General features: G+C 41.3%; 2 protein-coding genes across 7 annotated transcripts in view; one reads left to right on the top strand and one right to left on the bottom strand.

The window, feature by feature from the left end:
* fancl (FA complementation group L) overlaps positions 1-1166 on the top strand; it is a 33885-nt gene extending 32719 nt beyond the window's left edge. For 2 of the 3 annotated variants that reach the window (XM_082558142.1, XM_082558140.1), the window contains 2 exons: positions 608-679; positions 1059-1166. In XM_082558142.1, coding sequence (XP_082414268.1) covers positions 608-679; positions 1059-1071 — 85 coding nt within the window. In that variant the 3' untranslated portion in view covers positions 1072-1166. Of the gene's footprint in view, positions 1-607; positions 713-1058 lie in introns of those variants that run through there. The other variant, XM_082558141.1, reaches the window with a different exon arrangement.
* On the bottom strand, positions 46-27672 carry vrk2 (VRK serine/threonine kinase 2). Of its 4 annotated transcripts, none has more exons than XM_082558133.1 (15): positions 27431-27672; positions 27028-27103; positions 26779-26919; positions 25244-25299; positions 23322-23391; positions 22665-22752; positions 19793-19901; positions 19505-19597; positions 17756-17888; positions 7563-7683; positions 6490-6548; positions 4946-5118; positions 3166-3312; positions 1728-1886; positions 46-1516 (listed from the first exon to the last, which is right to left on the bottom strand). In XM_082558133.1, exons 3-15 carry the CDS (start codon positions 26906-26908, stop codon positions 1184-1186), a joined length of 1671 nt encoding a protein of 556 aa, XP_082414259.1. In that variant the 5' UTR covers positions 26909-26919; positions 27028-27103; positions 27431-27672; the 3' UTR covers positions 46-1183. The 4 variants fall into 4 exon arrangements, with proteins under 4 accessions (XP_082414259.1, XP_082414258.1, XP_082414260.1 ...); XM_082558132.1 differs by having other exon boundaries at positions 27473-27672; XM_082558134.1 differs by having other exon boundaries at positions 3166-3309; positions 27473-27672.

Genomic DNA, 27672 nt, shown 5'->3' with positions numbered 1-27672 from the left:
CCCTCCTCAAACACTGTAAGGGTTCCTCCTGAGTAGTGGACACAGTTATAAACATCTATTTCATTTATTTGCTTAAATGAACAAAGTTTTGCGCATTACAGTTGCCATTTTCACTCAGTCATAATACAAAGCCTTATCCTGTTGCCTTCAGTGAGCTGCAGGTACAGTAAACATGCACATGAATACAGATTCCCCTTTGAGGACATACATATTGTAAACAGTGTTTCTAAACAGCATTTAATTTAATCAGGCACAAACGATTTGTGTTCATTAGCCATCAGTGTTTTAGTGTTTCAACAGGTGGGCTGCTCAAGGTGAGTGACAGTCAGATATGATCAAAGGTAGAACTGGACTAGCGCAGCCTTACGACACACAGGAAATGAGCACAGATGACTCTGTTTGGACTCTGTCCTCGGTGACATGCTGCACGGCCAGATATCGTTGAAGCTCAGAAACAAATCGCAGGACTCTAATCGACTTAAAAGAGCCCTTCAATGCTTCAAGGGTGCTGGATAATCTTAAACATAGCTGTACAGAGTGTATATTGAAAGTGCTGTTATGAGCCACACATCAGATTCAAGGTAATGATTTGATCTTTTCTCTTCAGTGGCTGCGAGCGCTGCACTCCAGCAGGCAGAGCTTCAACATTGTTTTTGGAGAGTGTCCTTACTGCAGTAAGGTATGTGTGTGCCTCACAGTGTGACTGACAGCTGCCTTCAGAAAGCCCTCAATAGACATTCAGCTTATTAATTAGCATGCCTCTATACATCCTGTAGCCTTTTCTTCTGCCACTGCGCTTTCAACAATGTGCTGCATTCATACACTTTGACTGAAGCTACTCCTCGTCTGATAAAGGAGTAAGCGTGTGATACTGCATGTCTGTGAATGCAGCTCGCCACCGATTCAAAGTCAAAGACGGTTTTATTTGAGCGTGTGAGTTGCAGTCAGAAACGAGAGCCCCCTTCATCTTTTTATCATAAAGAAATCTTTCATCGCATGTTTACCTTTACAGAACATCTAATAGGCAGAATAAACTGAGGCTTGTCCTTCTATTTCAGCCCATCACTGTGAAAATGGCAGCCCAGAAGTCCTGATGAGAGGCTTTGTGTTCCCGGCTGCTCCATCTCCACTTTGGGAAGGAGCTTTGAAAGGAGCTGTTAAAACTCGTCGATCCATTAGCTCCTCAAAGGGGCTTCAATGTACTTTGGCAAACTCTGACAACAGCAAGCAGTAAAAGAAAGGCGCCCAGAAAGAGGAACCAGGACGTCAGCCATTCACTCCATTGGGGACCGGCTTCAGGACTTGAGTTTTTGGGAACAGACTCTTCCCATTTACCCAAAGCATCTCTGTAGTAGAGCTGGCTGTACACCGCTCTCTGGTGTGTGTGTGTTTGCCTGTCCATGTCACGGTTTGCTCGCTCTTCTTTTCTCCTTTGTGGGAAGACTCGGCGCTCCATTCTCGCTGAGATCAGGGGCACGTCATCTGTTTTGCTGCTTGTCCTTGTGGGGTTACGTTTCTGTTAAAGAAGGTAATTCAAGTGTGTGCACTTTGAAGCATTTAGGTGTCAACTTTCAATTCTGCTTTTTCTTTGTAACCTTTAGAAATCTGGAGGAACAACCTAACTGAAAAGTCTACAGCACATCGTAAAGATTTAGTCAGGTGTAAATAGTTGTTTTGTAGCCTTTAGTGTAAAACAGGTTCAAACTGCCCAAGCTGTGGCCTCACACCTGTTTGGGTTGAGCTCTGGGCTTTACTGGAGGACTTCTGAGATCACGTGCAGCAATGGGTTTGGGCCTTTCTTCCTCTTCCTCACTGTCAATGTCTTCATAACTGCACACAGGCCTTTGCCTCGGGGACCTTCTGACAGCAGGGAGAACTTCTTCCTTCTATATTCAAACAAATAAAAGGCAGTTTGACCAATCAGGAACTTGATCATTTATTTGACAGTGAAATTTAGTATTTTAAACAGCCACAGCTCTCAGGTGCATTACAGGTAGAGGGATGAACACATCAAAGTACAACATCTAATGGCAAACGCACAAGAACCCAGGGTGCTGTGTTGTCTGCACTGTTCCACCACTGATTTTTAGCTGTGGGTAACCCCTGCCTGTCCAGATTCATAATAAAACAAAAACACTAGCCAAATTATTCTTCATCTTCATAACGTGCTCATAGTGGAATCCATAGGGGACAAAATCCACTAACCAACCAATCGAGGCAGCAGTGAACAGCTCCTGTTTTATGAGGTAAAATGACTGTTTTTGTCAGTGGAGGCTGGTGGAGTGTAATGGCTTGTCTGACAGCAGGTAAAGCAGTAAGAATGTTCTAATGTTGGCGTCTACTTAAACCCATATTGGTTCTTTGAGGTGTGTAAAATCTGTGCCTGATGACTGTGTCCACAGCAGCGTGAGGTTTTAGATTCAGGCTCTTGTCTGTGTGGGAGATCACTTCAAAGAAACCAAATTATAACCTGCTGAGTGAAAACAGTTTACCCACGTATTACTTTTAACACAGAAATATACAACACAGTTCTGCAGCTCCTGACTGAGAAACCAACTGCTTTTATGCATGACCTGCAATATTACACATCGTACGTCTCCTGCTGATCACTCTGTTTTAACAAAGTGCCTGTGACAGATATTTGAATGTCATTCTGTCTAAAAATACTAATTTTTGATCCATTTTGTGTAAATCTTCCAGTGTTTCACCTTGAATATATTACATGAGAAGTTTGTAACTTCATTTTTCAGATTTCTTTTTAATGCAGTGTGTTTTGTGTGCAAAGGTCTTAAAAGTAGCACAAAGGCTGAAAAATGCTGGACAGTAATTTACTCAGAGTTTGGATGCCTTGTGGTGTTCATGTCATCTTGTACACACAGAGGTGCAACATCAGGTCAGTCAAAGCTGACCTCATCATTAGGTTAACTCCGGCTTCAGCTGTAGTCTCTGATCTTTCTTTTAGACACTTTAGCAGGAAGCAGAAATGTCACACAGTAAACTGTTACACAAGCTTCTGAACCCTTCTGATTTAATATTCCAGTGTATTTCAAATCTAGTTTCAAAGTTATTTTTGTATTTACAAGAGATGTTAAAATGGGACTCGGGTTATGTTGTCTCAGCATACTGTTGCATAAAGGGTGACAGTTAAGGTGTTTGAGGCCTTACCTGTTCTGACAGAGGTTTATTGATGGGTGGTCCTCTGATGTAGCCAGCTGGCACTGCTTTGGACTTTGCGCCTTCATGGACTTCATCATGGTCCTGTAGAGGTGCAGCTTTGGCTCTAGAGACTCCGCTCGCTCCTCCTGCTTTCTGCTGACGGAAACAAAAAGCAGTTTTATTATCTCTGTGATGGCTGATGTGAGGCCGACACGACTGCTTTCTAACTGACCTCATTTCAGTCACAACATTATCTGCGAGCTTATTTCTCCTCCTTTAATGCAACGCAGCTGGAGGATAGATTGGGTCAGATATGAGATCCTGCCTTCTTCAGTGTACGAAGCTATACAGTGCAATTTAGTTCAGTGTTCTGCGTTTACTTCACCGTGTGTCACCTGCTAGCAGGAGAGCTAACATAGCATTAGCTGACGCTAGACAAGCATCAGCAGTTTGTCTCAGATGAAGGTAAGGCTTTCACTGTCCACTTCCTCATCTCAGCTACTGACTCTCAGTTTGTTTCTTTTACTGGACTGTTACTGTTGTCAAGTCCAAAATAAATACTCAAACTCAATACCAATATCCAGGAGAATACACAGTCACATTTTTCATGTTACACATAGGCAGAACTGATAATATTTGCTGCCTGATGCCAGCACCAACATTATCACTACAAAAGTTGCTGCTGAGTCCAGATTCTGTGTGAAGCCTCAGTCTAAAGGCCATTTCCTCTGAACTCCTGATCTACAGCTGTGCATGCTTTGCTCCTATGTCTTTTAATGTCACGTGAAATCTCTTTACCCCATAAGCCCATCTTTGAACTGTCTTCCTTAAATAAAACTTTGCCTCACTACAAAACTATAATCCTCCATAAAATAATTCCATATTTATCCAACACTAGTGGCAAATGATTGTGTGAACATACCCATTCAGTGGCCTTTATCTCAGCTGACATTTACTCTCCTCACTAAACCGCCTGTAAATGGCCACTTCTGTTTAACTAGGGATCAAACTGGCCAGCACTTTAGCATGGAAATTAAATGACACAAGGAGAGGAGAGGAAATCAGGAGCATAATTGGAGACACCCTGTGCTCTGTAGTGTGTGTCATCAACTCCTTCAAATTGGGCCGTTGATAGTAGGGGGGGTCAAGAAGTTATTCTGTTAAATTGAGGCAGAATCGCAGCCCTCCAGCTTCAGACCTGACCACCTCTAGTTCACATGCTCGTTGGGGCAGGTTAGCCCTCCCTTTCACTGCTGTCACAATTTAGCACTCAGGGTTAAGAGACTGAGCTGGGGAAATGAGGATCTTTGTGGCCAAACACTTAAGTAGTTGAATGTTGACTGAATGGTAAAATTCTGTCAATTATCACCAGTCTTAGATCTAATTTTTTTGGTGTATTCTCAGCTTCTGTGTCATAGTGGTTATTCTCCGATGCACGAGAAACATTTTAAGGAGGGCCAGTCAATGGTGAGAGTAATCAGACCATCACATCACAAAGATTCCCACTGGGGTTAAAGCCAGCAGTCTGTGGTGGTGAATCATACTTTCATAATCTGCCTGACGAATCCTGGCGTTGTCATCTTGGAATACGCCTGTGCCTGTGAAGTGACCACACCCGCTGAGAAAGTGAGCTGCTATAGACAGATGTCCAACTGAGCCAACATTTCAGTAAGAAGCCAAATACCTACTGGAGGATGAAGGTGGGTTCACAGGATTTCAGTGCATAAAGGAAAAGATGTCAGTGGTGCCAAATTTTTTCCACACCATCTCACAGGTTTTGAGTCCTCACCTTTTCCTTGGCTCGAGGATCTTTGGTGGGCGATTCCCCTGCAGCTCCCTGTGGCTTGGACAAATCAAGTCCTCCCCTGACAGCACTGCCCCACAGGTTTTTAAGATACTGGTAATCGGGCTTCTCTTGGTAGCCCAGTTTGTTCACATAAAGGAGGAATTTGGCCACCTCATCTGAAGACAGGAGCAGAGTGGACATCAAGAATCAGATATGTTAAGTGATACTGATAGTGATTTGATTAAATCTGGTTGGATTTTTACAAAGTTACTATTCCAGAAAGTGTGCATCTTCAGAAAATGAAGCACCCTGTATATTTTTGAGTGTGTGTGTCTATGTGTGTGGTGGTATCTCTCCGCAGAGGAGATCAAGCGAGCACGTGGCTAAGGACCTGCATGTGTGGAAGTGTCATACTCAGTCAGTCCTGATGCATCACACACTGGCCAGGTGACATGTCTGGCACATACTGCAGTAGCACGGTGACACACACACACACACACACACAGGGTTGATGCATACCCCAGCTCTTATCTGTGGCGGGCAGCCGGGCTTTGTCAGCAGAGGAGAATCTAGTCCCAACCATACATCACACACCGAGCCATAGCACAGGTGTGACCTCTCCTTATAAAGAGGAGAGATAAAACACGACTAACTTTGAAAGGCATGTCAATGGGACAGCTGTTTAATTGCTACAAAGTTATTCTGGAGCTTCAGGTGAGAGAAAAGGAGACAGTGTTTTATTCTGGGTGGGACATTTTCATGTAGCCTGGACTGTCACAGCCTCGTCTCTTCTTATAATCCAGTTTAAAGATTGTCTTCACTTCAGGCATTTTTAAGCCAAACTAAGTTTAGCCTCTTCATTGAGCTCAGCAAATAACCACACAGCTACACCAAGTTTATGTGTCACGCGTCATCATTTTCACCCAGCTAGCAAAGGATTTTGCACTCTTTGCATTATTAACGTACTGGAATCTTAATTTACGATGGGAATCTAAGGTCACAACACCAAACTGTAAATATTCGGCCATGCCGCTTAATCTTTGAAGTCAGGAGTATAAAGTCAAGCAGTTAGCCACACAATTTGCCTACACAGTGCGTAAAAGTCACCCACACTGTGTTGACTCAGTTCTTGGATCAGATTCCAAGCAGCATGTGGAAGAATACAGAAACACCTGTAGAGTTGGGCTGTAGCTATATTCCATTAGACCTGAACTTGCCTTCAGTATATCTCTATAAGTAAAAAATCTTTGAAATAGTCCATTTGTAGAGAAAATATAAGTAATGACATCATTCTAATGACTAGAAAAGTCGTCATCTTAGATATGTTGTTTCTACATTAACACGTACTGATTTAAAAAAATAAAGAAGTGCTGCTCTGTCTAATCTTGTATTCTTATTAACAGAGACTCTCAGTAAACCCAGAGCCCAAAAGAAGATTTTTCTCTTCCCCTCCAAAGGCTTGTAGTTTTACTTTCAAATTCTCTCGTTAACCTGAGAAGTGGAGAACAAGTTCGCTAACCTGAAGATGCCCTTTGGCCTTGGCTTACCTGTGCTGGCTCCGCTCACTGACAGCTGCTGGACTGAATGTGGCAGATTATCCATCAGTCTGAGAGAAGAAGTGAAAACAGAAGAGGTGAGAACAGAAAAGATCTGAGAGATGGACTCGGGCAGAGCAGAAGAACGAGTTGAAATGAAGCCAAAGCACACAACATTAGTTTTTCTCACTCTGACATCAACTACACACACTCAACATAATTATTAGGAGTAGATTATGTATGCAACACTGCTGTGGAGTACATTCCATATATATCTAGCCTCATATCAGACAGAGCTGTTAAGTCATTACACTCTTATTTGCACTTGTAGTCTTTGTTTCTTTTTCATTAAATTTAAAAAGAATTAATGGAAACTTTAAAAGACCATAAAAACCTGGAGAACTATTGCTGAAGACCTCATTAAAAATTACAAGAAAGTCTTGTCTTATAGAAAGCTCACCCAGAGATAAGGAAATTCTGGGTGGCTCAAGACTTTTGCACAGTACTGAAGCAGAGGAGACTTGGCAGCCACCCTAGCATGAATCCAAGCTCCAATCAAAATGAATGAGAGCTCCATAACTCTAAAAGCACACAGTAAAATCTGCCCTCAGGTATAACTTCAACAACAGACAAGAAAACTTATCCTGTTTAATGAAATGCGCTCAAGCAGTGTCCTGTAAGCGAAACAGACTCAAAGCTTTGATATAATTTTACCACTCCTTAAACCAGACAGGTGGACTGGGTGATGTCTGGGTGGACATCATTAAAACAGACTACACCTATGCTATGCTGCACATGCTTCTTTAAGGCAGAAACAGGAAGAAAGGTAGTAACGATTTATAGTTATGTTAATAAGTGAAATTCCAGTATCAGACTGTGTGTGTGTGGTACTATATGTTGTACTGTTAGAGCAACAGATGCTGCAATGCAATTATTATAATTTAATTTCACTACAGAAATCTGCGACATCAGTCAACAGCTTTTCATGGCAATAAAGAGACTAATCCAGAAAAAAAGATGTTTAAAATCTTCCATCCTTCTGTAGAGAGTACCCGGATACACGGTCAGTCTCAGTTACTCCCTACCTGGTCTTTGCCTCCTGGACCTGAGTTGGATTTTTGAGGACGTCGTCCCAAGGCAGAGACCCACATAACCAGTGAAGGAGACAGAAACCCAAAATTTGGAGGTCACCACGTCTAGATGCCGCTGTAGAGGAAGAAAAATGAGATGATGGTGACGGTGCAGTACTGCTAGCATAATTCTATAAAGACAATTTAAAGAAGACAATGAAAAAGTAGAAGCACGTAAGTCCGTAGTTAGAAAATATTGCTGTTTGTCGTTCAATCAAATAGTTGGGTTTTTTTTTCCTGTAGCATAGCCGAGGTTGGACACAAGTACTCTTAAATTTTGAGGTTAAAGCTAACACAGTAGAAATCAATCAAAAAGGCTGAAGCACAGATACTAATTCTTACACTGTGTCATCTCTCAGTGGGTTATTTTGTTTGGCCAAACAGGATGGAAACTTATCAAGACAAGAAAGTGTATATCAACTAGATTCCTCTTTTCAATTACAGTCTCTATGTGAGATTGAATACTGTGTTATACCATCATGATGACTTTTTGGTGGGTGGGTTCAGCTTCTACTTCCAAATGGACTTGTGTAGCTTCCCACACTTACTATGATTAAAAAACCCTTCTGGAGGATTCCTGCTGACTTATTTGGTCATTTTTTCTTTAGGATCTTTAAATGAAAAAAAAAAAAAAAACAAACCTGTGCGTCATCCAGACACTCAAAGTAAAACTTCAATGACTGGTTGTAACACACATCTCAGTTCAAATCACTACCACATGTTACAGAAGTCAACAGTAGTGTACTGCTGACCCCATCTGTGCTCTTCCAGTCTGCTAACAGAAACATTGTTTTGTTTTTTTAAATGGTGGAACTGATTTCACTTTAGTCTGAAACTGGTGGGAAAGTGAAAGGCAGATCACAGGCTCTCTATATAAAAGTCTGTATTTAAAAGATGGACACAGCCACCATGACATCACCCAATTGGTTTCGGACTCCACATCTTTAAGCACCAACACTAGTGGTTTGACTGCAACATGTTGGTTTTTTGAAGCCAAAAGTGACACATGGTCAATCAGTGGGACATAACAGACTGATTACTAGAATATATTCATCAAAACTAAAGGACAAGCTTCCAGGAAATATTGTTTGTCTGATAGACTGCTTAACTACAGACACGAGAGCACAATCGAGTGAAGTGACTTAAATTAGCAGAGTTGAAACCCTGCAGGGGGCACAGCCGGCTGTGTCGGCACACCTGATAACTCCAAGGTGAGACATGAAAACGATTTAAAAGCTCGTACCCTCAACAGTTGTTATCAAGGAGGAACCAATCTAAAGAGTACAAAATATGTGTCTCACACCAGACTGTAAAAATGCTTTACATTGCTGGTAAGCTCGGCATTTAAACATTGGAGTCTGTGGGGACTGACTCCGTGTTCAAGCGTGCCTCAGATGGCTGTCAGAGGAACTGGAGTTCTGGCGCTTCCACACTTCATTTTTTAGATGGGGCGATCGTGGCTCAAGAGTTGGGAGTTCACCTTGCAATCGGAAGGTTGCCGGTTCGAGCCCCGGCTCGGACAGTCTCGGTCGTTGTGTCCTTGGGCAAGACACTTCACCCGTTGCCTACTGGTGGTGGTGGTCAGTGTCCGGCAGCCTCGCCTCTGTCAGTGCGCCCCAGGGCGGCTGTGGCTTGCCATCACCAGTGTGTGAATGGGTGGATGACTGGATATGTAAAGCGCTTTGGGGTCCTTTAAAGCGCTATATAAATACAGGCCATTTACCATTTTCCCAAAGGAAAAAGTACTATAGCTTACTGGGGTATATTAGACTTAATAGTTACTATATACAGTAATGGACTTCTGTACATTTTACATCAGATTAAAACTTTGGGTGTAAGATTCGGATAATTATTTATTAAAAGCTCGACATTTTAAATGAGAATAAGAAAGAAAAGTATGTTTCTGTGCCCCCTTTTCCCTGTTCATGCCCTATCGGCCCCCCTGGCTGAAGTTTGCTAGATCCGCCCCTGCACGGTTACCAGCCGTCAGCTGTAGAAAAGGATCCTGGTGTAGAAAGTAATATTAAATAAATTCTAACAACAGATTATCAAGCTTAAACGTGCTGCTGTTGTTCAGCCGCTGGTTTCCTCTTTCTGGCGCGAAGTGGGCGATAAACAAGCAAGAGAGACGGACTCGCGGCAGAAAAGCCGATCAGCTGATCATTGATCAGTTTGATGATTGAAATAGCAGCAGGAGAGGGCGAGGCAGTCGCTCCATATATCTGTTGTTAAGCTTAATGCAGGAATGCTTTACAAACATTCAGAGATGAACTTACACACTTGTTTTACTTCTCTCTGAGAGAACTTCCTCGGAGATGAAATGCCAGATTTCAGGCTACAAATACACACAGCCGCTCTATCACATGAGCACACTGCTCCGACGTGCTACGGTTATGAGCCGAGTTACGCCATGTCGCAAGTTTTTTGATGTGCTTTTTTGATATTTAATGGATCGGATTACATTTTTTATTTCCCTCCGATATCCGATCCAGTAATTTACGTCAGTATCGGACCGATACGTAATATCGGATCAGTCCATCTCTACTATAGAGTACAATTAGAGTGGATCAGTTGCTGACTTTAAAGAACTATTGTTCTCAATATGTGCCTTAGACCTAAGAGTCCTGTAATCAGCCATCTCAGCACTGTAAATATCCCAACACAAAAAAAGTTTCCACAAACCATAACCAGGGATCTGAACGGCACAAGTTGATGTTAGGGAACTAAATAGATTTTACAAGTGTGGCTTCCCATGTACTAAAGCAGTGGTGTCAAACTCAAATACACAGTGGGCCAAAATTCAAAACTGGAACAAAGTCGCGGGCTAACACTAATATTTATTGAAAAACAAAATCTTCCTCCAGATATAAGAATGAATCTTTTCTTATGGACTCAAACAAGTTTTGCTGAAAAACTTAATATGGAACAAGCAAAGCTTAATACTAAACGATATATATATTAGCTGTATAATACCAGTAGGCCAGCTCTAATAGTAATTTGGTATGGCTTCGCGGGCCAAATGTAATTAGGCTGCGGGCCAAATTTGGCCCGCGGGCCAGAGTTTGACACCTATGTACTAAAGCTTCTTTAAGAACAAGTCCAGACTGTGTTTGTGTCTTATTGTGGTTGTGTGTGTGACTGCATGAGTCTACATTAATGTGTGAGGTCTATCAATATTTAGCGACCAAGTCCATCCAGAGGGGTCGAGCCCAAGGGTTTTAGCAGCTCAATACTGTAACAGCCGCCACACGTCTCGGGAGAAATTACCTATCGACTGACTCCATCAGAGGGGAGAAATCTCCTCCCTGAGTCGCAGCCAGCATTGATCCTCTCCAGCCAATAGTCTGGTCTAAGGAGGAAAGCGTGGTCACTGGCACAGAAGACCACATTATGTGGGATGGGAGGGCAGTAATCTGACAACGTGCAAATTCTTGAAACGTAAGTATTCAAATGTACGAATGCAAGGTTACATCTTCAAGATGAAGATGGGCACAGATCACCTATAAGTACTAAACATTTCAAGGAAACATTGTTGTGTCTGAGTCAGAAACTGCAAGGCTAGCATAGAATACTAAAGTGGACCCAGCAGGAAGTCTAAATAATCAGTGAGGCTGGTCAGAACAGGAGTAGTGGTGAAAGACTGGATGTATAGAAAGGGGGTTGAGAAAAGAGGTGTTAGATAATGCCTCCCACCCAACAGCATGTGCCGTTTCTATGGAGTATTTAAGAAAAGATTATATGGATATACCACACACACACACACACACACACACACATATATATTAGGAGTACAACGATACTCATATCGATATTGAACCGTTCGATACAGTGCTTTCGGTTCGGTACGCATATGTATCGAACAATACAACATTTTTTATTTATTTTATCAACTTTTCTTCTGACGATGCAGTCTTTGTTGAGCGCTCAGTGGATCTGCGTTCAACTACTCTGCCTAGGCTGCACTATCGAGTGCAGATCCACTGAGCGCAGCGCAAGCTAGCAAGACAGAAGCTAAGCTTGTTGCAACATGGCAACTGCCTCAATGCTACCCGAAATTGAACCTCCCCCACTCTCATTCAGATCTGGCGTTTGGAACCATCTTGGTTTTCATGTGAAGTATGACCCTGATGGACAAAAGTAAAACAGTATGTCGGATGTGTCACGCAATGCTCAATTTGTGGTTAGCTTGTTAACGTGTTGACGCCGTCCAGCCCCAAGCACGGGGCGATCCGCGGTAACTTGTTAACGGAGATTTGCCGTGTTATGGCATTAATGTCATTTTAACGAGATTAGCGCTGACAGCACTACTGGGAACACAACGAGTATCACTGCACATTTACACCGACATCATCCTAGTGCAAAGACAAGTGGAAGCAGACAAAAACAACAAGCACGCATGCTACAAACTTTACCCGAGTCATTTAGACAGCCGTTTGGCCGCGTTAGCACACGAGTCTCCTTATGGGGACCCGATCTGTTTAATATGTTGTTGAATATAGCCCAGAAGAAGCGTATAGTATAGCTTTTATTTTGGAAAGAGCCATTTCTCTGTAATAAACTCTCTTTTCCAAAGATGAGTGATTTCTCAATCAGATAGATTTATTTTTTTATTTTGTTGTTTCAGCAACATTACATTTAAAAACTGTACTTTTGAGTTAAAATATATATTTATAATTTTAATAAATGACAAATTGAAAAGGCATGAACATTTTTTTTGTACCGAAAAAATATCGAACCGTGACACCAAAGTATCGAACCGAATCGTGAATTTTGTGTATCGTTGGACCCCTAATAAAAAAATAAAAAAAATTATTATTTATATTTATTTATATATATATATATATATATATATATATATATATATATATATATATATATATATATATATATATATATATATATATATATATATATATATATATATATATATATATATATATATATATATATATATATATGAGGCAGATACCGTCTTTTCCACCTGTTTTGATATTTTTCAAACCTTAATGTTTGAGTGCTTGAGAACAGGTTCAAAGAAAGTGCACTCTGACAGCCTAATCTAGCAGCAGCTGACTCTGGTTTACACAAATGTTCCAGTCTCAATAAATTTGAGATTTATTGAGATACACACCCTGTGTATGGGTAGTCTCAGTCTATAGGCTGTATAATACCTTTTGAAAACCCCGGGAACTACTCTGATAGCTACCCAACTGTCTTTATTGATGTATACTAAGGTGTCAAAACTTGTCATTAAGGATAAAGGGAAAGTTAACAAATTTCATCTTCATGGGGGAAAGGGTTAAAGAGTTCAGAATTTAAAATATTTTTTCACACATGATTTCATTTTTAATTTAGTCTTTGTTAAAATAAGCAAACCTGGGAAAGACGGGATATATTATAAAGTCCTAAATAAAGATGACTTCAATGACTTAAAATGGTAGAACCAGTCCTGAATAACATCTTTAATGGCTACTTTTTAAACAAAACAGATATGCACAAAGCCACAGAGAAAACAGAAGAAAGAGCAATCCAACATTTAAGAAACTGTCGTCATGTGCCACGCTTCATCTCAACAACTCTGATAACAAGAGTTAGATGCGTTTGCCCTTGTGGGTGTAAAGTGTGCATTAAGTCAGTGTTACACTGAGGCTGCCTATTGTTGTAAATAATTACACAGCCCTCCATAGATACCAGGAGCCAGCTGAAAGGGAATAAAGATGAAAAATACATGTGATACTGACACTAGAAATAAGTGTTGCAACTTCCAGAGTGCTATAATAGATTAACAATTAAAAAGACAACAGCTACAGTAAGTGCTGCAGACCTTTGTGTATTCTGTTATCGCAGTTCAAAATAGCATTTTGTGTGTCTGCTCCTCTGTATTCATGTAAGCATTTCCCCTCATACTGTCCTCAACAGCACAAGACAGAACAGAGACAGCTGCATCTGAGTACATACCATCACATATAAACACTTACTCAACGGAAGATTGGACACAACATAAATACGCAAGTATCGTGCATACGTAGCATTCTTGGCATACACATGCATTCTCTACATGCTTTAGACAGGGAGGTGAGGAAGTGATGCTGTTGTTGTCAATTATCTCCTATTGTTATTCAGATTCTCTAAAGCACGCTGCGGTGTCACACTCTTAACCCTTCTGCTTCACAGTCTTGTCTTTCAGAGACGGTCTTCTGTCTGCCGACCGCCCACCGAATGGCGGTAATTACACTTTTTAACTCCAAGTTCATAGGCCGGCACTCGTCACCATGGTAACCTGTCAACATCTTTGTGGGGATTGTTGCCATCAGGGCATAGAAGGGTCAAGCTCTTAAACTATATCTCCAAGAGCAGTCACATGTACTCTAACACTTACCGGTCCAGCTAAGCAGGTATTAAATATAACAATATCTAGAATGTTAAGCATGTCGAATTTTTGTGTAGCTCAGGCACCAGTCAAAAAAAAAACAAAAAACAAAAAAAAAAAACTTTTTTATTGCTGTTGGCTCTAAGAGTCGCTTGATGTTGTCACTTTACGTTTTTTCGGAGAAATCAAGTTTAACGAAGCGGAAACACCAAAAAATTAGTCCAACTTGGAAGTGCCCAAAAATGCAGTTCTTGGAGAGGTTGTTTGAGACTGGCGACAAAAATCGAGTCCAGTGTAAAATGTCAAACCACACACCATTAAAAAGCATGTTTACAGCCTGGTACAAGAAGTGGCTTTGGCTTCTATGGGTAGTTTCTTCCTTCAATAAACAGCTATAGACTATGTGCAACTTAGCATATGCTACTTCCGGTGGGGAAACTCCTGTAGGGCGCTTTGTTTCCAGTGTGATATTCGTGTCTTGTTTACGGTCGGGTTTTCCAAAAAAAGTCAACCAAATGGACGAATCAAGCAGCGATTTACATTTCTCAAGTTGTCTTGGGCATTTACCGAATATATCTGTAGATGATGTTCGTCGACTTGTCGATATTTTTCCCTCGTGCCTCAGAGCAAAAGAGAGAAAGGATTGAAATTTCTCAGTATTTGTATATAGAGTTCCCTCATTTATCGCGGATGTTATGTTCTAAAAAATAACCAGGGATAGGTGTTTAAACACTCTCAAAGTTCAAAGCTTTGTAAAAAAAAAAACAAAAAAAAAAACAAAACAAAGGCCATTATAGAATGAAACCAAAGATCAAAACCTGTTTTCAGTCCCAAACATTTATTTGAGAAATAAACCTACAGTATATTTGTTTTCCTATAAATAATAATGACAGATTTTAGAACTAATGAATTTAACTTTAAGCTTAATTGCTTAAATTAAGCTTAATGCACCTTATAATCCGGTGCGCGGTATGGTTAAAAAAAATAAAAATTTAAAAATTTAAAAAATACGGTAACTGCTACCTTCCTTTAGCATGTCCAGAAGTCCAACTTTTTGTGCGACGGTTAGCATCTTCCTCTGCCTTTTGGGTGCTACCGCAGGTGCAAAACATTTCATCGACATTGTTGTGTTTGTTGGGGAGAAAACTTACAAACATACAGTACAGCACTTCAGAGTCACATTGCTAGTGATCGATGTAGCGATTCTGTACTGTACAGGAGAGCACGGCTGGGGCTTCCTCCTGGTGGGACATGCCCGGAAAACCTCGCCCAGAAGGCGCCCAGGAGGCATCCTTGTCAGATGCCCGAACCACCTCAACTGGCTCCTTTCGATGTGGAGGAGCAGCGGCTCTACTCTGAGCCCCTCCCGAATGGCCGAATTTCTCACCCTATCTCTAAGGGAGAGGCCAGCCATTAACGCAGCTTAGTAACCAAGCTTGCTAGCACTTGCTGAAAACTCAAGACATCTTATTTAGATTAACAGGTGAGATGCACGAGTCGAGAAATCAATGAGAGAATTAACCGTCTCTATATCTAGCTTTTCTTTACAGTCTCTGGTCCTGATATGTGACCAGTTAATTATTCTTTGGATTTCTTTTCTAACAATTAAGTACCTGAAAAGTTTGTAAGTACCAAACTAGAATGTGTGTTAAACTGTGTCTTGATTTAAAAAAAAAAGCAAAAAAAAAGCAAAAAAAAAAAAAAAAAAAAAAAAAAGCTTAAAGACAAAATATTATCAAGAAAGTTAATAAGTAATTTGCTTGCCAGATACCAACTAAAAGAAAAGAAAAATGTGGGAAAAAAACAGTATCTTTCTTTCTTCTGCGCCTTCTTTTCCCTCTTCTAAACATTTTACAGTTGACATGCTTTTCATGTGATAGGTTTTGCTGACAGGACACAATCTGAACCTCTTTCAATTATCGATTATGCTGATAGAAACTCTCCCATGGAGATTAGGCAGTCTGAGCCATGCTAACTCACAATATTGAACCAGTGGGTAGTGGAGTTGGTCGGTGTGGAGCTCACAGGGGTTATCTGTGACTTGCTCTAACCAAACATCAAAGCCCTTAATTAATGGGGGGATGAAAACACGATGCAGGTTATGACTTTAGCTAATTAGGGAATTGTTAAACAGAGATGGTGCTGGGGAATTCAGCAGGGGCCGCGGATGGAGAATCGATGGTCAATGAGGAAAGGGAGCCGGTAGGCAATTTGCCAGTTAATGTGTTCCCAATACCAGCAAGGAAGCCAGACGGTGCTCAAGTGGACACTACTTTACATCTATTGATAAAGACGGAAAGAATAGACATTATAGTAGCCTTAGTAAAGATAACGTAAAGCACTTTGTGAATTTTGAACACCTTTCATTCTAAGTTGTAAAATCTGACATACTTAATCAAGTTAATGTCTCTGTTCTGGTAGTTTGCATTAGAAGACCATATCTGAAAGTTAAAATGAGGTAGGGGGCATTTTTCAGTCTTTGTTCATTTTACTGTCAGTATCATGGAAACTTTCCTCATTATTTTAATGAAAAATACATCTAATAACAACAACAACAACAACACAAATAATGCGACTACTACTACTAATAATAATAATACACTGTGGCCAGTAAAAACAAAATACATTTGTAATCAGTTTTTTTGATCAGTTTCAGGAGCACTAAAATATGATATCAATGATGTAATCTAGAGAAACGCTGATATGTAGCATTCACCTACATATTAGCAGACGAACGCTACATCTGCTAATATGTCAGAACTCTTTTTAACTAACTAAGAGTATTTTTTACTAACACATTAAGTAGCTCAATCTAATTTTCAATAATGCAACTTTGTTCATGTTTAACTGTGTTTCCATCACAGAAATGAGGGTGGTATGATTCAGGTATGATCGTTTTAGCCTCTATAAGAAGTCCCTGATCAGAATGTTGTTCGTTGGTCAAGCAAGCAATGCGTTTTAAGCATTATTATTCCACAGGCATTTTCAGAGAGACCGCAACATTTCTTTGTTTGTAGTTTGTGTGCAGCAATAGCCAGTATGAGGCCGCCAGCAGACAGACAAGTCCAGGATTTGTTGCCCATGTTTGCAGAGAATCAGATACAATAGGAATTTGGAGCATCAGACTTTTGATGCATCAGTGGACTAATTTGCTTAATCTTCTCAGGGCTTTGGCCCTGCTGTGGAAACAATTCACAGGACATTACACGGCAATTGGCAAAGTGAGGAAGATTGTTTCGAATCATCATAAGCTTCAGAAACTTTGCTGTAGGTGTGCAAGTGCGGACCACTTTAATTAATACTGACACAATTGCCCCTGTAATAAGCAGGGGTGTCTTCTTATAGCAATTTAAGTACCTGGTGGTATCTTATTTATCCAATTTCCATTTAAGTAGGCCAGTAATAATTATAATCTGGACTTAAGTTGAAGATCATCAAGCAAAGATGTGTGGAAAATGGTTGAGAATTAAATTTGTACAGGACTGCTGACTGTTAAGTGAACTGAACACTTAACGAGACAGAATGAGCCCCTTTGAATGTTGTACTCCATAAAAGTTACTGACCAAAACAAAGATGTATGGAGGCAAATGGACTGTGCAAATGTATGGTGAAGCTTTATTTAGCTTACCTACAAACAAGTTGTGTGGGTCATATATTCCATTGTGTGTAATTTACCAGGCACGTAAACCAACCATTAATATCCTGACATAAAATTTGAACATTTAGACAGGTTTTTATTTTCTGTTATGTTTAACTATTTAAAAAGTCAAGTGCTTACAGAGTCCTTTGTGGGCATCGATGCTGGTGTATTCGATGGTTCCATTATGGCCCTTCTTGGGGTTTTCCTTGTATTCTTTGTGGACTCCATCAGGGCAGTATCTGTAGGACAGCCCATAGTCTGCAAGGTAGACCTATAGTTCCCAACAGGACAGAAAAAAAAAGTCTTCCCATCTTAAAGATACATGTGAGTTTGTGCGACGTCAACAGTTGCAGGAAAAAATTGTGAAACCTTTGAAATGTTTTTCATTTCTGCATAAGCATTGCAATTGTCTCAAAATTAAGCAAAGCAGGAAAAGAAAAGCTGATTAAACTAAGTGAAAATAGTGGAGTTGATATACAGGGGGAAAACATCCATTACCATATATCTGCTTTCAACAGATAAGGTACAGTTTTTCCATTCTCCAAACATGACACTCTCTTTCAAACAGCTTTCTGGCTTTTCATCAATATCTTTAGCAAATTGCAGACAGCAGCAGTGACTTGAGAACAGTACTTTCACCTTCCAGTCATGACATGGATTATTTTATATTCTCCCAATGATAGACTTGGGTATCCTATAGATCCCTCTTCTTTAAAAAAAAAAAAGAAAGGGCACCTCCTGAAAACTGTCAGACATTCACTAAAAACAGACTTTTCCCTTCTCACAGATATTTAATATTGGGTCATTGTGCTATCCTGGGATCTGCTGGAGCCAGTCGTCTAGCTTGGGGGTCACCACACTGAACACTCCGATTACCATTGTCACCACTGTTGCTTTCACCCTCCACATCTTCTCGAGCTCTTCTCTGAGCCCTTGGTACTTCTCCAGTTTCTCGAGTTCCTTCTTCCTGATGTTGCTGTCATTCTGTATCGCTACGTCTATTGTTATGGCCGTCAACCTCCGCTTGTCTACCACCACTATATCCGGTTGGTTAGCCATCACCATTTTGTCTGTCTGTATCTGGAAGTCCCACAGGATCTTAGCTTGGGTGATCTTCTTGACCACCCTTGGGGGTGTCTCCCATTTTGACCTTGGGACTTCCAGGCCATACTTGGCACAGATGTTTCTGTATACTATGCCGGCCACTTGGTTATGGTGTTCCCCGTTTGTTAGCATCTTGCCCCCTGCTGTTATGTGCTGGATTGTCTCAGGGGCATCTTTACACAGCCTGCATCCGGCTTCTTGCCTGGTGTGACCCCAGCCTCTATGGATCTTGCGCTCAGACCTTCTTCCTGTGCTGCCATGATTAGTGCCTCTGTGCCGTCTTTCAGTTCAGCTTTGTCCAGCCACTGGTGGATTTCTGGATATCAGCCACCTCCTCTATCTGCCGGTGGTACATACCGTACAGCGCCCTGTCCTTCCATGATTGTTCCTCTTCTGCTCCTCTTTCTTGAGGTTCTGCTACCTGAGGTATTCACTGAGCATGCAGCCAGTTGTGGCCATCTTCCTTATGTACTCGTGGATGTTCGTTGTCTCACTGTGGTACTGACACACACTAGCCCTTGGCCTCCTTCCTCCCGCTTTCCTAGCGGCCTCTTCGTGGTTCCCATTTGCCTGTGGGATTCCCAGGTACTTGTATCTGTCGTCAATGTCTGCAATGTTGCCTTCTGCTAGATGAAATTGTTTAACTGAATCCTCTGCATCTTTTTTATAACTTTAATGAAACAGATGTTGTTTTGGGTTATATTTAAGATCAATGCAGTTTAAAGAAAATCAGCGGGTTTTATTCTCTCCTGTAACTGTACCAGGGATCTGCAGTGGACTGACCTGTTCAGGGTCCCTGTAACCCAGCATGAGGTTGGCAGCTTTAATGTCAGCATGGACGTACTCATTCTCATGTATGTACTCCAGTATATCCACCTGGCACAAGAATCAAAAGCATACAAAACAAGAATTTTATAGGCAGATAGTAATGCAGTAAAACGAACGTTTTGGTAAAACGGGGTCATAATTTGACAAACTGGCCTTTAACTGTGTCATTGATAGGCGATCAGGCTGCCTCAGCTTATTTATACTGGTATTATTGAACAGGTCAAAATGTGATAATTATCTCACCAGTCTCTGTCCAAGCTGGAGAACAGTGGTCTTCTTCAGTTGGCCTCCACTGGACTCACAAGCTTTCTGAAGGTCACTTCCCAGTCGATCCATGACCATGAAACGATACCTGAGTGAGAGAAGAAAAGCTCAAACTCTTGTCCTAATTCTGACATAACACAACACCAGATTTACTAACGACCCACACCGAAACTGTACTTTGTATAAAAGACTATGACAGGATGTTTTATTTAAAACAGTGGAACAAAATGCCAAATAACTGACGCTTTTCATAAGATTCACAAACAAGAGTCATAATATAGCAAACAAAGATGAAAAATCAAATAAAAATAAAAAAAATCAGAGAAAACAACAGAAAAAATCTAATACTGACAGTGATGTGAAAAACACCCCAACACGTTTTGACTAAAAGCAGATATTCTATTGGAAATAATTACTACAGTTGCCTTAATTCTAAGGCTAGATGGTTGAAATCTGATATTAAAGCAGATGACAGAGCTTTTAAGAAAGCACACGCAACCTCCCCTTCTTAAAATCAGTTTATCTGCTTGATTTTGTTTGTTTTTTTTTTTAAACTTTGGTTGTTATACATGTGGATTTCACACTGGTGCATACATCCATCCATCTTCATCCGCTTTGTCCGGGGCCGGGTCGCGGGGGCAGCAGCCTAAGCAAAGAGGCCCAGACCTCCCTCTCCCCAGCCACCTCCTCCAGCTTATCCGGGGGAATACCAAGGCGTTCCCAGGCCAGCCGAGAGATATAATCTCTCCAGCGTGTCCTGGGTCTTCCCCGGGGCCTCCTCCCGGTGGGACATGCCTGGAACACCTCACCCAGGAGGCGCCCAGGGGGCATCCTTGTCAGATGCCCGAACCACCTCAGCTGGCTCCTTTCGATGTGGAGCAGCAGCTGCTCTACTCTGAGCCCCTCCCGGATGGCCGAACTTCTCACCCTATCTCTAAGGGAGAGGCCAGCCACCCTTCGGAGGAAGCTCATTTCTGCCGCTTGTATCCGCGATCTCGTTCTTTCGGTCACTACCCACAGCTCGTGGCCATAGGTGAGGGTAGGGACGTAGATCGACCGGTAAATTGAGAGCTTCGCTTTTACACTCAGCTCCCTCTTCACCACGACGGACCGGTGCAGCGTCCGCATTACTGCAGCTGCAGCCCCAATCCGTCTGTCGATCTCCGGCTCCCTTCTCCCATCACTCGCGAACAAGACACCGAGATACTTGAACTCCTCCACTTGGGGCAGGAACTCATCCCCGACCCGGAGTGGGCACTCCACCCTTTTCCGGCTGAGAACCATGGCCTCAGATTTGGAGGTGCTGATCCTCATTCCCGCTGCTTCACACTCGGCTGCGAACCGTTCCAGTGCGAGCTGGAGGCCTTCACCCGATGAAGCCAACAGAACCACATCATCTGCAAAAATCAGAGATGAGATTCTGAGGCCACCAAAGCGAAAGCCCTCCGCCACTTGGCTGCGCCTAGAAATCCTGTCCATAAAAATTATGAACAGAACCGGAGACAAAGGGCAGCCCTGGCGGAGCCCATCACCCACCGGGAACAGGTCCGACTTATTGCCGGCAATGCGAACCAAGCTCTTGCAACGGTTGTATAGGGATCGAATGGCCCGTAGCAATGGGCCAGACACCCCATATTCCCGCAACACCTCCCACAGGACACCCCGAGGGACACGGTCGAATGCCTTCTCCAAGTCCACAAAACACATGTAGACTGGTTGGGCAAACTCCCATGCACCCTCAAGTATCCTGGAGAGGATAAAGAGCTGGTCCAGTGTTCCGCGACCAGGACGAAAACCGCATTGTTCCTCCTGTATCAGAGGTTCGACTAACGGACGAACTCTCCTTTCCAGCACCCTGGCATAGACTTTCCCAGGGAGGCTGAGGAGTGTGATCCCCCTGTAGTTGGAACACACCCTCCGGTCCCCTTTCTTAAAGATGGGGACCACCACCCCTGGTGCATACAATTTACTTGATATATGACAGCACAAATAAATACTGATGTCCACTTTACTCATGTACAGAACACGAACAAAAGCCAGCTTGGCCTGGTTTCAAAAACCCCAGAGCTCCTTTTCCTTTACGTTCCAAATATTTTACCATTTTTAAGTTCTGCCCAAAGAGTCTACTTTAGAGCAAACTTCATGGAGCTAAATGATGAAAAAAAATGACAGAACACAAACATGCTCCGTTTGTGTTTTGATGCATCTTCTGGTTAGATTAAGGCTATAATACAGCCATATGCAGTGAAAATAAATTTTTTTCAGTTATGCTTTATATTAAGGTTCTTGTAATAAGCATTAAGTCAAGAGGCAATTAATCTTTTTTATAAGTTATTAATATGTGTTAATAATCTATATCAATGTCAATATACGTCTCTAATTAGCTTCATGTAGACAGTGCACACATCATGAATAGATGCATGGAAAGGCAGAGAGAAAAAAATAGCTTCAAAACTGACATGAAGACCTGATCTGGTTTTCATAACTGAATGTAAAATATCATATTTACAGTTGTTATGTTACATTCGGTTATGAAACCAGACCCCCCCCCCCACACACACACACACACACTTTTATTTTTTTTTTTTAAGGAAAACATAAAATAATACCAAATGTGTCAATTTCTACAAAATACTACACTCATTCCAGTTAGGACAGCTGCATTATTAAATTTAATAACATTAGAGACACGCTGCTCTTTCTTCCTGCTTTTTTTTACATTTATGAATCTAAACACAGCATTGTTCAAGTTATTTTCTCTTTGCTTAAAATTTGGTGGCTGCAAAAAAAACAAAACAATCATAGCAACCTATGAGTTAATCAAACCTATTAGTGTTGACTGTGTCAATACCTGAGGTTATTATACTCTGCAATTCCTGACCCCCAGTACGTCGGGATGCCCAGGAAGTCCAGCTTCTTGCTTCTCTTCCATTTTTGCACTGGAACAAGTTTAGGAAAAATCACAGGTATGCATCTACACATCTACACAGGTGCTAACATGGAGCTATTGTGTCTGAACAAAAAAAAAAAAACAAAACAAAAACTGAGCTCTAGGAAAAGTAGGCAAATGTTTTGCCAAAAAAGAAAAAAGAAAAAGAAAAAAAGATTTGTCCTTGTAAGTGTAAGAACGTGTGCATACAAATATCAATCTTATTGGGACTACAAATACACACACACAGAGGCCCCAGACAAAGCAGTGGGCCTGGCTCAGGGCTTGATGGCGGCTGGCCTGACTGGCTCTCAACCAGGCTGGCAGGTGGTCAGGGGCTCAGTGGAGGCCCGGGCATCATTACGTGTGAGTAGCTTCCTCTCCAAACGAAGGCGTTGGAGAGCTCAGACAAGCACGGAGAGTGGGGCCCAACTGCCACTGAGGTGCATGTTTGCTTTGGCTTATTATTAATTACTGAGCAGCACTCAGCAAAGCCTCTGAGTCTGCAGCCACTTCATCAGTCAAACGCTCTTGTGCTCCAGCAAGCTGCCGGGACACTGGACGGGTGGTGCTACTCACTGCTCTCGGGTTTGGCTGCCCTCTGGTAGAACTTGAGCTCCGAGAACAGGGAGCCATTCTCCTGGTACTCCTGCATGTATGAGCACACAGTATTAGCACAGTGCAGCTTTAACCAGTGACCATGCAAAAGTTAATTGTCTGTGTCTAATTCCAAAAGGTAAAATTGTGAAAAAAAATTTGTGTCTCGGCCAGTGAGCATCATGTCACTTACATGCCTGTTTCAATGCTTTGTTTCCTGGTTGTTTATGTTATTATTCCTTATGTATCGGGAGAAATCATAAAAATACCTGGATGACACATGAATGTTGTCTAACTTTAGTCTCGTGAACCCATGTGAACAGCCCCGTGCAACTCTAAATGCTTTTTCTTTTTTTTAGCTCAAGTCCATGCCCAAACTTATGTTAACTGCAATTGTCACTGCGAAGATCTTTTAGAACTACTTCACACAGTTACACATACAATAACACTGCTAGCTGACAAATAGAATTAGAATAATAGCATTAGCTTAATTTAGCATCACAGCATAATAATTAATTGACTACTGATTGATTACTTGACTTATTGAGCTTGCTTAAGAGAGGGATTAGTTATCGTTATATCTCAAATTAAACAGCTGACAGTAAAACATCAAACAATATTTTCTTCTTCCCATTTATTTCACTGGAACATCAGGAAGCAGCAAGAAAATTTAGCATGTATAGGACTGGTTCAGAACCCAGAGTCAGACCCTGACGAAACGGCAGAAGTAGAGCCATGTAACATGAGGTGTACGGACAGAACCTTCTCATCCAGGTGAAAGGGGATGAGATGAAAATAAAGAAACCGTAAAAACTAGTATTTGTGATTGACTGTTTCCTAACTGGAAGCACACACCTCCTAAACTGTTGGTGTCGTTGAGAGTTTGCAATGCAACCAGCAGAGATTTCAGGAAGTTACTGCTCCCAGCCAAGACACAGTCCAGGACATAAGCCCTTTTAAAACCAAAATGTGTCAATATTTAAGCTCTGACTTTGGTTGGGATTTAATTGAATTTACTGTGCATTTTTTCTGTACGGCACATAGACAAACAGGCATTAATTAGACATCTCTGATTCCTGTTTCAGGTTTCAGAGCATCTTGGGGACACTAGTAAGTAAAGTAAGTAAAATTTTATTTATATAGCACCTTTCAAGATAAAAATCACAAAGTCCTTCACAGAAGCTAAAACCTAAAAATAAAAATCAACCAAAAGCAAGTTTAAAAAGATGAGTTTTTAGCTGCTTTTTTTTTTTTTTTAAAAGCGAGACCACGGAGTCCACAGATCTCAGGCTCAAAGGGAGAGAGTTCCACAATCTGGGGGCCACAGTTACAAAAGCTTTGTCGCCTTTTGTTTTCAGCCTCGTGTTTTAGGCTGAAGACACTAATTCAAGTCCAAAGCATTTCTGCTTGCAAGTAAACAAAGAATGTGGCTTATGGCCTGTGCATTATTTTAGCATCTTTATTGAAGGGATAAACAGATAAAGATGCTGTCACCAAAGTTTTGTTCCCTTCACTATAGTCCAATAACTGGCACAAAAAGACACACGTGTGACAACTTCCAAGCAAGAAGAACATGTGGATTCCATCAAAGGCCATTCTGTTAACACTAAACATTACTTCTTGTGCAAAGTTGGAGGAATCATCACACCGACTTTGGTTGCACTTTGCTCTCATGTTTATTTTTGGTCCATGTGAGAAAGTCAGGTGATATTTGGTGAAATAGAAAATGAAAAAAAGAGGAAACGTCATTTTGCTGTATAACAGTCTAGTCATTTAATATCAATAACCACAGTTACACCTGCTTTCTACTGCCAGCAGCATAGTGCAGCCACATTCAAGTATCACAGCATTAACGTGTCCCTGAAGGTGGACAGGTCAGCTGTGCGTGCAACATATGTACTCACCACTTTGATGACAAAGTCAGTGTCTGTTCCAACAGGTCTGTCAATGTCCTTGGAGGCTGAAACATAACAGAAGACAGAATGAAGACGAGACAACATAATTCATGGATGAGAGCAGGCCTCTTGGATCTTAAAAATATATCCAAGGCCAGAAGGAAATGTATACGAGTGTTTTCATCACTGGATTTGTGCATGTAAGCAGTTATCTGTTTGGAAATAAAAAGATCTATACATATTAGAGGGACTGAAAAGTCAGTTTATAACAAGCATCAACATTTATGTTCCAGCGGTGCCTGTGCACCTAAAAGCTTGCCACTGAATTTTTTTACAATCCTGGCAGTTTCATGGAATATTAGGATATTACTTTAAATAAGATTTTGCATAAAAATTTATTTAATATTTTTGCATAGATAAGCAATTATATTGGTTTACAATGAGGCATTCTGTCAGAAGTAAAACAAATAAAAACATTTTAATTTCATCAAGAAATACAACATAAAGAAAAGAAAATTACACAATAAAAATCTGAAACATTAATAAATGTTGCGGTTTGTCAGCATATGACTTCATCCTCAATCTGGGTTTCCTGTCCTTGAAGGTAGCACAGTCTACTGCCACTGGGAGGACCAGATTATCCTCCAGTCACGCAAGAGAATATGGTGGTTGCCTGTATGGAATGAGCATGTGATCTCGTTGCCTTTGAAAAGGTTGTTTTGAAGATGGCGACCAGGTTTATGACCACTCACATTCAGTTGCCATCTTGTTGGTGCATTTTAAGACCGAGATACAACAGCAATAAGAATCACCCTGTTATAAGTTTGTTACTGAATATGGTCAAGTTGACAATTACATGCAATCTGTCTGTGACAATACAGCAATTAGCTGTGAAAAATCAACAACAATCACAAATCTGTTCGTCCTCAGTCAGTCTTTGCGGAAATTCAAAGACTCATTTTGGGCTCAAGTGCAATACATTGGCAGACTGTAGAGAGCTAGGGACAGGCCATCTACCTGCAGAGCGCATCTGCTGTCAGATTGAGGTAGTGTCCAAAGTATGTGATACAGCTGGTCTGTGGACAACTCTTGCGTGGAAAAAAGCAGTTATAACATACAAAGGCTTGAAGTGAAACCATTGTTAAAAAAAAAAACGAAAAAAAGGATCCACTACAGCAACTTGCTTTCTGTGCCTTTCATACTGTATTGTTTAAACTTTAATGATTTTTCAAGCTTTTTCTAGAAATGGAATGAGAGAAGCATGTCACCCACAGCTATGTGTTGCTGGGCTTCTGGGGGACTGCACCTCCATGGTTGAAAACCCCCTCCATAGGTGAATACCCATGAAGTGAATGATAAAGCATAAAACAGGGGTAGGCAACTCCAGGCCTCGAGTGCCGGTGTCCTGCAGGTTTTAGATGTGTCCTTGATCCAACACAGCTGATTCAAATGGCAAAATTACCTGGAGTTGCCTACCCCTGGCATAAAACAAGCTTTCGTGTGTGCGCATGTGTAGGTTTGTCATCTGACACGTTGCTCCTTACCAAGATAGATCAGTCCAAAGCCACCTTGCCCGATGATTTTCCCCAGCCTCCATTTCTTCTTATCAGTGTCTATTAGTATGAAGCCTCCTGGAAGAGGTTTGGGTAGCACCGGTTTTCGTGGAGGTGCCATAAAAACTGAGACTGTTTAAAAAAAAAAAAAATTATATATATGAAAACATGTAACGCCCTGAAACCACAGAACGCTGTATGCCTATGAGGAAAAGGAATCAGGGCTGTTTATGGACTTACTCAAGAGCTCTGGAAAACCTCCAAGGGAGTTAATGACGCACTCACACGAGGCTGAAGCAGTTACTGAAAAACAAAACTAAAACAGCGAGTGTAACTGACCATTATTAAAGTATAGTTCTATATTTCACAAGTACTTAGCACAATATACACATAAAACGTTAACGACTCACTGACTGTGTTTATCACATGGAGTTTTTGGTCAGCTTGAATGTTTGCTATGACCAACGGCTATCTAACAGTAGTAGAAACAGTTAGCTAATAACACAAGAACCCTAATAAAAAATGGAATGACAGCTGAATACAGCACAACGCAAGACCGATAAAAACACTACAGTGTTGGCTAAAAGTTACTGGCAGAACTGCTCTGCAAAGACATTTACTGTTAGAAAACTTAATTAGCAACCTGCTAAACTCAGCTAATGAGAAGTTCTTCAGTATGACTCACGGGCTGAAATGTTCAGTAACCGCCGAGATGAAGAAAAGCCGCACGTCGTCCCTTGGGATTCTTAACTAAGAACACACCGATAAGTAATTTGAACTACGCTTTCCTCGCTGGGTTCCAGCACAAACTGCTGCCCTGTAAATTGGAAACAGAAACAAACCCCTTTTCACTTCCTGAACATTATCCCTCCCGCTACGCCACAC

The sequence above is a fragment of the Aulonocara stuartgranti genome (genome assembly GCF_965226115.1).
Source record: "Aulonocara stuartgranti genome assembly, chromosome: 13".
Taxonomy (NCBI): domain Eukaryota; kingdom Metazoa; phylum Chordata; class Actinopteri; order Cichliformes; family Cichlidae; genus Aulonocara; species Aulonocara stuartgranti.
This window is presented reverse-complemented; position numbering and strand designations above follow the sequence as displayed.